Source organism: Pelodiscus sinensis, chromosome 20 (assembly GCF_052426305.1).
Source record: "Pelodiscus sinensis isolate ZL-2025 chromosome 20, ASM5242630v1, whole genome shotgun sequence".
NCBI lineage: Eukaryota > Metazoa > Chordata > Testudines > Trionychidae > Pelodiscus > Pelodiscus sinensis.
This window is the reverse complement of record NC_143071.1, coordinates 444,789-458,319: the sequence shown is the minus strand read 5'-3', so window position 1 is coordinate 458,319 and position 13,531 is coordinate 444,789. Positions and strand designations below refer to the sequence as shown.

The window sequence follows — 13,531 nt, the reverse complement described above, 5'->3', positions numbered from 1 at the left end:
ACAAACACCTATAAGATCTCTATCAGGCATTCCTAAAACTTAAATATCCACTAGCGGAAGTGAAAAACTAGAGCCAGATGAGTACCCAAGCATCAGCTTCTTCAAGATAGGGCCAAAAACCAAAATAACAGAACACCACTATTTATCACCTACAGCTCCCAACTTAAACCTGTCAAGCACATCATTAACAATCTACAACTTTTACTGGAAAATGATCCCTCAGTCTCACAGGCTTTGGAGGGGTGGGGGCGACAGGCCAATCCTCGTCTACTGACGACCCCCTAACCTAAAACAAATTATTTCCAATAACCACACAGCATACCTCAATTATACTCATCCAGGAACCCATTCCTGCAATCAACTCCAGTGCCAACTCTGTCCACACATCTACACAAGCAACATCATCAAAGGCCCTAATCACGTAAGTCACCATATCAAAGGCTCATATAACTGAACATCCACCAATGTTATCTATGCCATCAATTGCCAGCAATGCCCCTCTGCCATATATATTGGCCAAACTGGACAATCTCTACGATAAAGGATTAATGGACACAAATCAGATATTTGAAATGGTAACACACAGAAATCTATTGGGGAACACTAACATATTGGGGTACTCATTAATGGATCTAAAAGTGGCTATCCTCTTTCAAAGTAATTTCAGGAACCAGCTAGTCTGCGGAACTGGCCTTCATATGCATATGTGACACATTCACCCAAGCAATGAACAAAGATATGTCTTGGATGGGCCATTATATTCAACACCCAAATGACATCAAAAGCTAAGTATTGGGCGCCACTAGCCTCATTTAGCATAGACACTTTAATTGACAGGTTTTTTTCCCTTGCCCTCGCCCCTCTTTTTCTGCTATATATTTATACCCTGGGCCCCTTGCTCCATATTTGACATCTGAAGAAGTAGGTTGTGCCCACAAAAGCTCATGATACTATCTATATTTTTGGTTAGTCTCTAAGATGCTACAGGACCATCCAATTTTTTTAGGGTTTTTTTGGTTACAGACTAACACAGCTACCCTCTGAGACTTTTATTAATAATGTTAAGGTGCTTATGGCATTGGACAAGTTTCTTGTTTATTATTTTAAACCCAAGTAAATAGTCTGCAGAATCACAGAGATGTGGGACTGGAAGGGACCTTGAGAGTCATCAAGTCCAGCCCCTGTGCTGATAAAGCCACTCAGTACACACCAAAGTCAATTTGACCTGATAATGACCTGGTCCCTTGCTGTTGACAGGCTCTGTATGAGAGCCTCAGATTTCTGATATTGATTTCTTTCAGCATTTTCATAGCGCTGCTGCCAGTCCAGCTCTGCTTGCACTTGAGCCCGTTCCAGAATCAGCTCACGCTCTGCTGCAAGAGATAGTTGCTGTCTATACCTGTGATACAAAGGACCAAGGTGAGTGATTTTTTCAGGTCCCTGAATGTCTATTTCAGCTACTAAGACCATCGAACTGGGAAAGCAACATACTATGTCCAAAGTCTCAAGCTCTGGTGCCAAAGGGAGATTATAATTTCTGAAACATATAATAATAGGTAATTAACTAGCATTTTGAATTCTACACAAGACAACTTCTTATTTCAAAGAGTGGAGAAGACCATGTGAGAAAAGGCAATTTTGGATTTTATACTAACTTAGAGGGGGAGCTAATTAGGGCCTTGTTAGTAAAGGGGAATTCCTGGAGTACATACCAATCAATTTGGGGAATTTACAAAACCGAGGAAGAAAATTACAAAAAGTAGTTAGACAATGTTTGATCAATTCCATAAACAGCAATCGGAGAAATGAAAGGAACTAGTGCAGGCGGCCCCATAATCAGACGTATGAATGGGAATAGTAGTAAATGAAGGATGGAAGATCCTATAGGATATTGTACCACCACAGAGACACAGAGAAAAGGCTAATGAGTCACAAAACAGGATAGTTAAATGTACAGCTGAAATGAATACTGTGATTGTACAAAAAATGGAAAAAAGGACTATAGAGATAACGTGATCGGAGTATAGTGTTCAAGGACAGTACATCAACTTGTAGAAATCAATTCAAAATGGCAAAAAAATTGTTAGATGAATAGGTAAATTAAATGAGAAGAAATTATGTCCATGGGAAAAAAACCTAGGTTGTGGGAAAGACACTAGGACTGTGGTTAAATGAAGAAGGAAGTAACAACAGAAAGAAAATCCAGTATGACTGAAGTACTAATCAGCTGTGATTTTTCTTCCATCTGCAATATAGCAGAAAAAGAGAATAAGAGACATTGTGAACGGACTATAATGATGTTTGGGTGAACCAGGACACAAGGTTGATAAGGAAAGTAAAAGAATCAGACTGAAAGGTGGGCTTTTCCAGAGCACTCAGCACTGACCAAATGCTGCTCCCACTGAAATCGATGCCAAAACGCTCATCGGATTTGAATGGCACAAAGGGAAGATCCAATCACTTGGAGTATGCCTGCACTGCCAGTGGGAGCAAGCCTCCCAGTGTGGAGAGACAGACTTGCAATAGTGGGGGCTTGAGTTAGCCTGCTCAAAATAGCAACGTGGATGCTGCAGCTTGGGCTGCACCTCAGGGTCTCAAGCCCATCTGACTCCGCCTGGGTCTGAGCTGGGGTGGCTAGTTCGTGTCTTCACTGGAGCTACAACATCCATAGTACAGTTTTTAGAGTGCTAGCTTGAGCCCTCAGTGACAGTCTGTCCACCTGGGCTGGAAGGCTCACTCCTAGCTACAGTGTAGACATATCATGAGAGCATTTAAAAATCTGCTCTAAATCCTTATCCCTAAACAAAACCATTCAGGAGTCAAGGGTTTAGCAATCTCAGTACCTTTCTATATCCTTCTGGAATCTGGCCAGCTCTGCCTTCAGCTTCACCTTCTCCTCATGCAAGGACTGAATTTGAAGGTCTTTGGAAACGGTGTCTTTGGAAATCTGAGCTAGATGAGAATCCCATCTGGTTTTAAGTGTTGTTAGCTCTCCTTCAAGCCTACACAAAGTATGTAAGTCATGTACTTGTTCAAACAAAGTAGCTTTTTTCTTTTTAAGAAACCAAGTGGACAAATCACATTATGTAACACAAAAAAACTATTTCAAAACAATTTTATTCTAAGCAACAGATTTTATTAAATGTCCTCCTAAAATTTACATTTTGCAAATATACCAAAGCAATATTTGTATTACTGATGATTTCTCTATCAACCAACAGAAATTCATAGACCTTCAGTGAAGAGGACTGAGGATTGTTTTATGACAAATCATAGACTCTGGAAGAGACCTCAGGAGGTCATCAAGTCCAACCTCCTGCTCAAAGCAGGGCCAATGCTAACTAAATCATCCCAGCCAAGGCTTTGCCAAACTGGGACTTAAAATCTCTAGGGGTGGAGATTCCACCACCTCCCTAGGTAACCCTTTCCAGTACTTCACCGCCTTCCTAGTAAACTAGTTTTTCCTACTATCCAACCTAGACCTCCCACACTGTAACTGAATTCCATTGCTCCTTGTTCTGCCATTCGTCACTATTGAGAACAGCCTCTCCCCATCCTCTTTGGAACCTCCTTCAGAAAATTAAAGCTTGCAATCAAATCCCCTCTCACTCTGCTCTTCTGCAGACTAAATAAGCCCAGATCCCTCAGCCTCTTCTCATAGGTCATGTGCTCCAGCCCCCTAATCATTTTGGTTGCCCTCCACTGGACCCTCTCCACTTGCGTCCACATCCTTTCTATAATGGGGAGGGGGCAGAACAGGACACAATATTCCAGATGTGACCTTACCAGTGCTGAATAAAGGGAGATAATCACCTCTCTAGATTTACTGGCAATGCTCCTCCTAATGCACCCAAATATGCCATTCGCCTTCTTGACTATAAGGGCACACTCTTGACTCATATCCAGTTTCTTATTCACTGTAATCCCCAGGTCTTTTTCTGCTGAACTGCTGCTTAGCCAGTCAGTCCCCAGCCTGTAACAGTGCTTGGTAGTCTTCTGTCCCAAAGGCAGGACTCTGCACTTGTCCTTGTTGAACCTCATCAGATTTCTTTTGGCCCAATCCTTCAATTTGTCTAGGTCACTCTGGACCCTATCCCTGCCCGCCAACATATCTACCTCTTCCCTTACCAGGAACCAAACATATCTACCCCAAATTTGCTGAGGGTACAATCCATCCTCTTCTCCAGGTCGTTAATAAAGATGCTGAACAAAATCCGCCCTGGAACTGACCCTTGGGGTACTCCACTTGAAACCAACTGCCAACCAGACATCAAGATGTTGATCACTTCCCGTTGGGCCTGACAATCTAGCAAGCTTTCTATCCACCTTACAGTCCAATTATCCAATCCATATTTCCTTAACTTGCTGGCAAGAATACTGTGGGAAACTGTATAAAAAGCCTTGCTAAAGTCAACGTATATCATATCCACCAACTTCCCCATGTCCACAGAGCCAGTTACCTCGTCATAGAGGGCAGTCAGGTTAGTCAGGAATGACTTGCCCTTGGTGAATCCATGTTGACTATTCCTGATCACTTTTCTGTCTTCCAAGTGCTTCAAAATAGACTCCATGATTTTTCTGGGGATTGAGGTGAGGCTGATGAGTGTATAGTTCCCTGAATTGTGCTTCTTCCCTTTCTTAAAGATGGGGACTACATTTGCCTGTTTTCAATCATCTGGGACCTCCATGAGTTTTCAAAGATAATGGCCAATGGCTCTGCAATGACATTTGCCAACTCCCTCAGCACCCTCAGATGCATTAAATCCAGACCTACGCAATTGTGCACATCCACATTTTCTAAATAGTTCTTAACCTGTTCTCACTCCACTGAGGGCTTCCCACAGAGGGGGGAAAAGCACTGAGTATTTCAGCTTTCCCCACATTATCTATCACCAGGTTACCTCCCTTTATTCACTAAAGATCCCACACCTTCCCTGATCATCCTCTTATTGCTAAAATGCCTCTAGAAACCTTGTTTGTTTCCCTTCGCATCCCTTTCTAGCTGCAATTCCAGTTGTGCTTTGGCCTTCCTGATTACACCCCTATGTGCTCGAGCAATATATTTATACTCTTCCCTAGTTATGTGTCCAAATGTCCACTTCTTGTAAGCTTCTTTTTTGTGTTTAAGCTCACCATATTTGCTTTTCTTACTGTGCATTGTGATGGTTTGTTCCTGTGCCTTCAATAAGGCTTCATTAAAATACTGCCAGCTCTTCTGGACTCCTTTCCCCTCATGTTAGCATCCCAGAGGATCCTGCCTACCAGTTCCCTGAGGGAGTCAAAGTCTGCTTTTCTTAAGTTTGAGTGTGTATTTTGCTACTCCCCTTTCTTCCTTTCATCAGGGTCCTGAGCATTAAGCTTCAACTGGAGTATTGTGTCCAGTTCTGGGCACCAAATTTCAAGGAAGATGTGGAGAAATTGGAGAGGGTCCAGAGAAAAGCAACAAAAACGATTAAAGGTCTAGAAAACATGACCCATGAGAAAAGACTGAAAGAATTGGGCTTATACAGAAAAGAGAAGGGATACATGATAGCAGTTTTCAAGTATCTAAAAGGATGTTACAAGGAGGAGGGAGAAAAATTGTTCTCCTTGGCCTCTGAGAACAGCACGAGAAGCAACGGGCTTAAATTGCAGTAAGGGAGGTTTAGGTTAGACATTAGGAAAAACTTCCTATCAGTCAGGATGGTTAAACACTAGTATAAACTGCCTAGAGAGAGTGTGGAATCTCCATCTCTGGAGATATTTAAGAGTAGGTTGGATAGACATCTATCAAGAATGATCTAGACAGTGCTTGGTCCTGCCTTGAGTGCAGGGGACTGGTCTTGATGACCTGTCTATGTCCCTTCGAGTTCTAATATTCTATTATTCTAACACCAGGGTGAGGATCTGAGATTGAACATGCTTGGTGAAAATCACAAGCTCTCAACTACTGACATGGGGAGAGGGAAAAGAAAATACCCACTGAGATGAACAGTGGAACAGAGAAGTTCACAAGTCACAGAGCTATCATTTCAGGCAATGGAGGCTGACACTGTGGCAGTCAGCAACCTATGGTTCATGAGCCAAATATGTCCCTCTAGGGAGCCAGATACGGCTCTCCTGGAGCCCTAACTCAGCCTTCCCTTACTCCCCTCACAACAGGGAGCCAGCGCTGGTGCTATAGTTTTACAGCCCCTGCAAGACGACTTCATGCATTGGGACGGGGCTGGGGTGGGGAGAGAGAAGCTGGCATGCAGGGAACAGAGCTAAAAATAACTTGGCACTACAGCATTTTCCTTCACCCTGGAGTAGGGGAAACCAGGAACCAAATATGGCTCCCTGTGTACTGCTAATTTGTTCCCTCAGGGGAAAATTCCTGCAGGCCTCCCCTACCAACCCTTCTTGCAGGCTTCCTACTGGCGAATAGGAGCAGTGGGAGGCGTGTTACACGTTGCTTGCTGCATGGCGCAAAAACAAGTGAGTGTCCCCCCACACTTCCTCATGCCCAGATGCCCCCCCCCTTTACCTCTCCCCTGGCCAGACACGGCCTGTCCCCTGTCCCCAGCCCTCTGACCAAATCCTCCCTGCCTCCTGGCCAAACACCCCTTGCCCTCTGCCCCATGGCCAAAATCCCCCCAGTCCCCTAGTGAATCAGCCTTCCCCCTGCCCAAAATCCCCTCTGCCCCCAGCCAGACACCCCCTGACCCCAGCCCCTTGGCCAGAACTCACCCCATCACCCCCTCCCACACCCCACCTCCCACTCAGATCCTGTACTCCCATCCTTATCCCATTCACTGGCAGCCCTGTCTCACACACTTAATGCCTCATTTTTGGCCCCAACCCAGAGCCTAAGGGGGCCCACAAAATCCACTATCTCTGGAACTCCAGAAGAGTAAATCTGACCTGAGGCCTTGAGCCTCTATCCTCCCTGCCCCTCCCCCTACTATGGGGCTGGCGCAGCAGGGGAGTGAGGAGTTTCAGTTGGAGGTCACATCAGTGAGGGTTGGGGGGGAAGGTTTGGAGGACTTTTTTTTTTTTTGCCTCTCACTTATATGGTTCCCAACTGAATTTTCTGAGAGTCAGTGGTCCCAACCAAGAAAAGGTTCCCCACCCCTGCCACAAATAAAGACAACATTGAAACCTTTTGTGTTGGACGTAATATTTTACTTTATTTAAAAATGAAGCCTGAACAACAAGTCCCCAATTGGAGCCCAGCCCACATCTGGCTGCAGTGTCATAACACTCCTATACACCCCCCCCACACACACACACCCCCCCAACCCTGAGCACTCATAGAATCACAGAATACTAGGACTGGAAGAGACCTCAAGAGGTCATCGAGTCCAGTCTCCTTCCCTCATGGCAGGACCAAGTACTGTCTAGACCATCCCTGATAGACATTTATCTAACCTACTTTTAAACATCTCCAGAGATGGGGATTCCACAACCCCAAATCATACACCTGAACCCCCTGCCCTGAGTCCCTCATACCCCCACATCCCCAAACTCATGCACACCCACATCCCTAGTCCTCTGCCACAACACTCCTGCACCCACACAGCCTAACCTTGTGCCCCGAGTCCATCATACACCCCAATATCCTGCCCTGAGCCCCTCATACACTCCAACCTAGACTCCTGCACCCCCACATCACCAACCCCGCCATAAGATTGAGAGAAGACAGCTCGAATGCATGCATGAAGATGGATTTGACTAGTCATGATGTAAACTTCAAAACTGTGTGAAAAGATGTAGCAGCAGAAGTCTCATTAAATAAAGTCTGTGAGTACAATGTTTCATTTATGCTATAATTAGTCATTATGTCCACTATCAATAATATTAAGTTGTATATTTTCAATCAAGCAAATGGGCATTCTTATACAGCTTTGATGACCGCTTGTTCTGAATTTTGATGCAATTTGGCTCTTTGCTTTGAAAAGGTCGCCAACCCCTGCTGTAGGCCAATCAGACAGGCACTGACCATTTAATACTGAATAAGAAATGATAGGTAGGGTGGAGATAAGTGGATAAGCGGCTTGAAAGTGACACAAGTATCTTATGTTTGATGCAACAAAGAAGAGTCAATGGAGAGATGTAAAGAAAAGATGCCTAAGGTGGGGCTGGGTAAGTGGGTGTTGGTGGGAACTGAGGGGAGGAGGTGGGGGAAGAGGCACTAGAATAGGGAAGGAAGAGAAGAATGGGGAGTGAGGGGAGGGGAATGGAGTAGTGAGGTGGGGGGGGTGATATGGTGAAGAAAAGGGGATATTGGACTTTTATAGTCTGGTAAAATCTGTTTTGATTTGGCTAAATTATAATCTTATAGAAATTACACTATGTTTTACAATAATGGGATATTTTCACTTCGACAACCGCTCACTTTCAACAACAGAAACTAAAGAAAAGTCTTAACTTTTTATGTTGTTAATAGCAACAATTCATTTTTCCAGTAGTTCTACTCTGGAAAATATTTTTCCCAAAAATTCTATAAATACTCACCTTTGGTCAGATACCACACCTTGTATCTAAAACAATCTTAACTGAATAACTGTACACTTTTTGAGTCATATAAGTAATGAAACACAACACTGATCATGTAAGATTTTCTGATTTCTGTCTTTCACCTGTAGTTCATAGAATTCAGATTAATCAAACAACACTCACTTTTCAATTACAGTGTCTTTCTCCCTCAAGCAATCTGCATGCCTCCATTCTCTTCTACGCAACTCCATCTCCACAGTCTCATTACTTATTTGTAGATCTCTTATCTGATTTTCCAATTTTTGTATTTGCTCAGCATGGACTTCTTTCACTGAAGCCAGTACTGCATCTTTCTCCTTGGCAAAGTGATCTAGCACCTCATGTCTAGAAAACACCAATATACAAATTAAGACTATTGTTTGTTTGGATTGTTTCCCTCAAGTCTAAGGTTTAAAATGATAAAAAGTACAGCGTAAACTTGTGCATATCAGTGGACTTCACAAATATTTGTGTCACTTCTGTTTGAGAAGATCTGGAGAACTAAAAAGTAAAGCTCTTAGAACAAGGTCTAAGATCATTAGGATCAAATTAATCAATTCATGGAACAGACTAAATATGTTCTTCAACAAGGAATGATACTATAAAAAGGAATCAAGCAACCTGGAGTAAAATGATAAAAATATGATGTATGTTAATAAACTTAGTAGCTATTCAGCAAAACACTTAACCACATGCTTACACTCAAATACATGAACTAGCCCATTTTAAGCATGTATTGAAATGCTTTACTGAATCGACATTAAACTGCAACTACATGAACAAAATCATAACTTTGTTTAAACGCTTTCTTTATTCATTGACAAAATGCTTTGTTAACATAGAGTTAAGGTTGCCTGGTGGTATCTTGTGCCCTTCTGGAAGGCCAAATTCAGTTACACTCAAACCTCTAAAACAAGAGTAGAGAACCTTTTTTGAGTTAAGAGTCCACTGACCCCCAAAAAATTAGTTGGGAGCCACAAAAAAACCCTCACTGACCTAATCCCCAAATGGGGGGCCGGGGCTTGTAGATTTTGTGGGACCCCTAGTCTCTGAGGTGGGGCCAAAATAAGAGGTTCCATGTGCAGATGGGGGGGCTGCCATAGAGCAGCTGGGGTGGGAGTGCATGGTCTGGGTGGGAGGTAGGGTACGAGAACAGAATGGGGGAAGGGGTGGGGTCTGCAAGGCTACGGGGTGCAAGTGACGGTGGGGATGTGGGATCTGGGTGGGAGGGTGTAGGGGACTGGAGTGCCTACTTGACACAGCTCAGGGAGGCACCGATGGCTCCATGTGGCTCTGCGTTTGCAGGTGCTGCCTCCCTACCCCACTCAGTGACCCAATAAACCCACACACTCACACTCTGTCTTTGAATGCAATGTCATATATCAGAAATACTTACTTTCTCTGAAATGTTTCCTCTTCTTTTTGTAAAGTCAGGTATGCTACATGAAGCTTACATTCTAAATCCTTTATCCTAAATTAGCAAAGACATAAGATTTATCAATTTTGTAACTGAAATTGTTACGCTTAGAATTATAGCTAGGAAAGAAGATAGTGAGGATTAAGCAATTCAGAATAAGGAGATGAAACCAGAAAAAGGTCAAATATCAAATGGACACAAAAGCATGGATAAAGTCAGAAGGTGGACAATAGACAGAATTTAGATCAAGGCTGAAAAGTGATTAGATATTTGAGAATGGGTATGTCATAGGAGAGTTTATTGCTTTCAGATGGAAATAAAAAGGAGAAAAGAAAAAAAAAGGGGTCAAGAATCACAGTGATATGACAAAAAGTGAGGCAAAGCAAAAGGAATATTTGCATTTGCTTCCTATGAAAAAAGTGAGTTAATTAGTAGCAAAGATGGGAACTGAAGCAAGAAAGAAGCTGGGGCAGTTGGCTTAATTCCATTAGAAGTCAAAGTAATTATTTTCTAGAAACAAAATAAAAAGGTACATTTAGGAAATCCTGCCTATAAAAATGACAGTGAATTTAAAAGGAAGTACAGTGTCTACCATATTTTTCACTGAGCATATCCAGTAAGGAGAGCCCATTACACCAGGAACTAATGAGATACAAAAGATTGAAAAAAATTCCCTTCTAAAAATTTATCCTGATTTTTAAATGAATGTCAGTTTTGAAATGGCTTGTCCTAGAGAATCCAAATTTGATTTATCCTATTGTTGACTAGGAACAGTGTCTCTGAATATCTGAGGTAAGATAAGGTGGAGGAACTAACCAGAGAGACAGCCATTTAGAACTGATTCTAACACAGAGGAATTGGTAGGAAATTTGAAGGCATGGTGATTTGGATGAAGGTGAACATGAAATAACAGATTTCATGATTCTAAAGAAAGGAAGAAGTGAAAGCAGCAGAGTAAGGAAAATGGACTTAGACACTCAGAGAATGAATAAAGTCCAATAAGGACAAATTCAAAAGGAAAAAGGAATTCAGGAGAGCTGGCTGTTTCTCAAGGAGACAATATTAAAAAGGTACAACTGCAAGCCATTCCAATGTGAGGAAAAGATAGGAAGAACAATAAAAGGTTAATACAGTTCCATGAGGAGCTCTTAAATCTCTGGTTCTCAACTGGTGGGTCCACAGGAACATTGTCCAAAGTCACGAGGCGTGAGCAAGCACCGCGGTTAGGTCACGTTCACAAACACGTGGTGTCACCTAGGACGCAACCGTGTTGTGTTGCCAGTAACTTCCATCTGAGGCTCTGAGCATCAGTGTAGCTGCCGCCATCGTGCTGAGCAGTTGCTGTGTCGTTCATCCTGTGCTACTAGTGCCGTTTTACAGGTGTGGTATAGTTTGTTTATAATGGCAATGACAGGAAGAAATGTCAAGCGCAAATATTCGGAGGACTAGATCAAATTCGGCTTCACTTGTCAAGAAAAAGAAGGCGTGGATTTGCCACAATATGTTTTTTGTTTCAAAGTCTTGGGGAATGACTCAGTGAAGCTGGCTAAGCTGAAACTCCACCTCGAAAAGTGTCACCTCAGCTTACTGCAAAAGGATGAAGATTATTTTGAGCGGTAGTTATCAGGTCTGAAACGGCAGTGCCTCAACTCAACAAGTGCATTCTACAATAAGACAAGCAATGCAGTGTGTGCTTCCTACATGGTTGCATACAAAGCTGAACACGCTAAGAAGCCTCACACCACTGTACAGCAACTTGTGCTCCCCTGTGCAAAAGAGATGGTGCGGCTTGTTCTTGGCGAGGAAACAGCAAGGAAGCTGAATGATATATCTGTCTCTAACGACACAGTATCAAGACGGATAAATGAGATATCACAGAACATCAGTGAACAAGTTGTGATGAAATAAAGAAGTCTCCATTGTTTGCCATACAATTGGATGAATCGACCGACATCACATTGTGCTCTCAGTGTGGCGGGTTTTAAGGGTGCGAGCGCCACACCCCGCTACCCCTGCCCGCGCCCCGGATCAGGGCCGGCGGGGTGGGGTGAGGCTCCGCGAACCCACCGCCTTCGAGAGCCTCGTAGTCCCGATGTCCGGGGTCCGTGAGCGAGCCCGGGACTGGATGCGATCACCCCTCGCCCTGTATGGGGATGAGGGGGCTCGGCGGACCCAGCCCAGCGCCTTCCCGGGCGGCCCCCGGCCGGGGCTCTTGAGCCGTCCCTCTAGTCTTGATTCCTTCCTCTCGCACCCTCTAGGTGGGGAGAGGGAGGTTGGGTAGTGTGTTCGGCTATCACAGCCTGGAAGACCTGCGCTGAGGTCGGGGTGTGGGGAGTGGGGGACCCGGGCCCACCCTCGCCACCGGGTCCCAGCCCGAGGACCTAAGTGGGGCGGGTGCCTTAAAGCGATCCCCCCACGGCAGGCGGGGCAGCCGCAAGAAACTCGCCTCCCCACGGGCGCCAAAACGGTCCCGCCTCGGACTCCTTCCATTCCCGCGCCGCCGGCCCCCTGGGCCGGCGCAAGGTTAAGTCACTTACCCCGTCGCAGGCGCCGTGCCCATCTCAGGGCGAGTCGCCAGCTGCCGGTGTCGTCTCCCTTCGTTGCCCGGAAGGCCGGGTACTCGGGATGCCGGGAAGCCAGGGTGGCTGCCCTCTCGCTCCCCGCCCCCCCGGAGCGTCCCCCTGCCCCTGTTATGGGCGCGGGCGGGTGACGTCAGGGGCGCAAGCCCCGCCCCCTCCGGGGCTCTCCGGGCCGGCTCCCGCCCGAGCGCTCCCATGGCTCCACCCCGGGACGCGAACCGTGGTGCCCTAACCGGGCGTTTCGTGGCTGCCCGGGGCTTCTCCCGCTTCCCCCAGTGCACGCCCGCCCCCGCTTTCTGCTGCGGCGGGGCTGGCGGCGCCACGCCGAGCGGCTTTCGGCCGTCCACGGCCGCCGCTTCCCGCTCGGGGGGGGGCCTCCCCCGCTCCTTGTGCGGACCCCGCTGGGTCCGTCACACTCAGCTATTGGTGTTCGCATGAAACATGGTTCAGGGAGACTTCAAAGACGAGTTTCTTTTTTGTAAGACTCTTCATACCACCACAAAAGGTCAGGATGTGATGGAAATTGTTAACAATTTCTTTGAAGTACATGGTCTGGACTGGGTAAATCTTGTGGGTGTCACCACTGATGGTGCACCTGCCATGCTGGGCTCAAGATTGGGCTTCCAAATGCTGGTGAAACACTGCGCTCCAATGGTAACCGGAGTTCATTGCTTCATTCATAGGGAAGCTTTGGCAACAAAAACATTGCGGCTGCGTCTAGATTGGCATGATTTTCCGGAAATGCTTTTAACTGAAAAGTTTTCCGTTTAAAGCATTTTCAGAACAAAGCATCTAGATTTGCACGGACGCTTTTCCGCAAAAGCACTTTTTGCAGAAAAGCATCCATGCCAATCTAGACGCGCTTTTCCACAAAAAAGCCCTGATCGCCATTTTCGCGATCGGGGCTTTTTTTGCAGAAAACAAATCTGAGCTGTCTACACTGAGCAAAAGCTTTGCGCAAAAGGGACTTTTGCCTGAACGGGAGCAGAATAGTATTTCCGCAAGAAGCACTGATTTCTTACAGTAGGAAGTCCGTGCT

General features: G+C 45.2%; 1 protein-coding gene and 1 long non-coding RNA gene across 3 annotated transcripts in view; one reads left to right on the top strand and one right to left on the bottom strand.

The window, feature by feature from the left end:
• LOC112543743 (uncharacterized) overlaps positions 1-4,454 on the top strand; it is a 73,763-nt gene extending 69,309 nt beyond the window's left edge. The window contains exons 4-5 of the long non-coding RNA XR_012896946.2: positions 1,302-1,419; positions 3,222-4,454. This is a non-coding gene — a long non-coding RNA (uncharacterized LOC112543743). The remainder of the gene's footprint in view (positions 1-1,301; positions 1,420-3,221) is intronic.
• The window catches only part of CCDC57 (coiled-coil domain containing 57), a 173,555-nt gene that overhangs the window by 127,437 nt on the left and 32,587 nt on the right, over positions 1-13,531 (bottom strand). For both annotated transcript variants that reach the window (XM_089771854.1, XM_089771855.1), the window contains exons 6-9: positions 9,893-9,967; positions 8,641-8,841; positions 2,844-3,002; positions 1,237-1,399 (exon numbers count right to left, since the gene is read on the bottom strand). In XM_089771854.1, the coding sequence (XP_089627980.1) occupies positions 1,237-1,399; positions 2,844-3,002; positions 8,641-8,841; positions 9,893-9,967 (598 nt within the window). The remainder of the gene's footprint in view (positions 1-1,236; positions 1,400-2,843; positions 3,003-8,640; positions 8,842-9,892; positions 9,968-13,531) is intronic.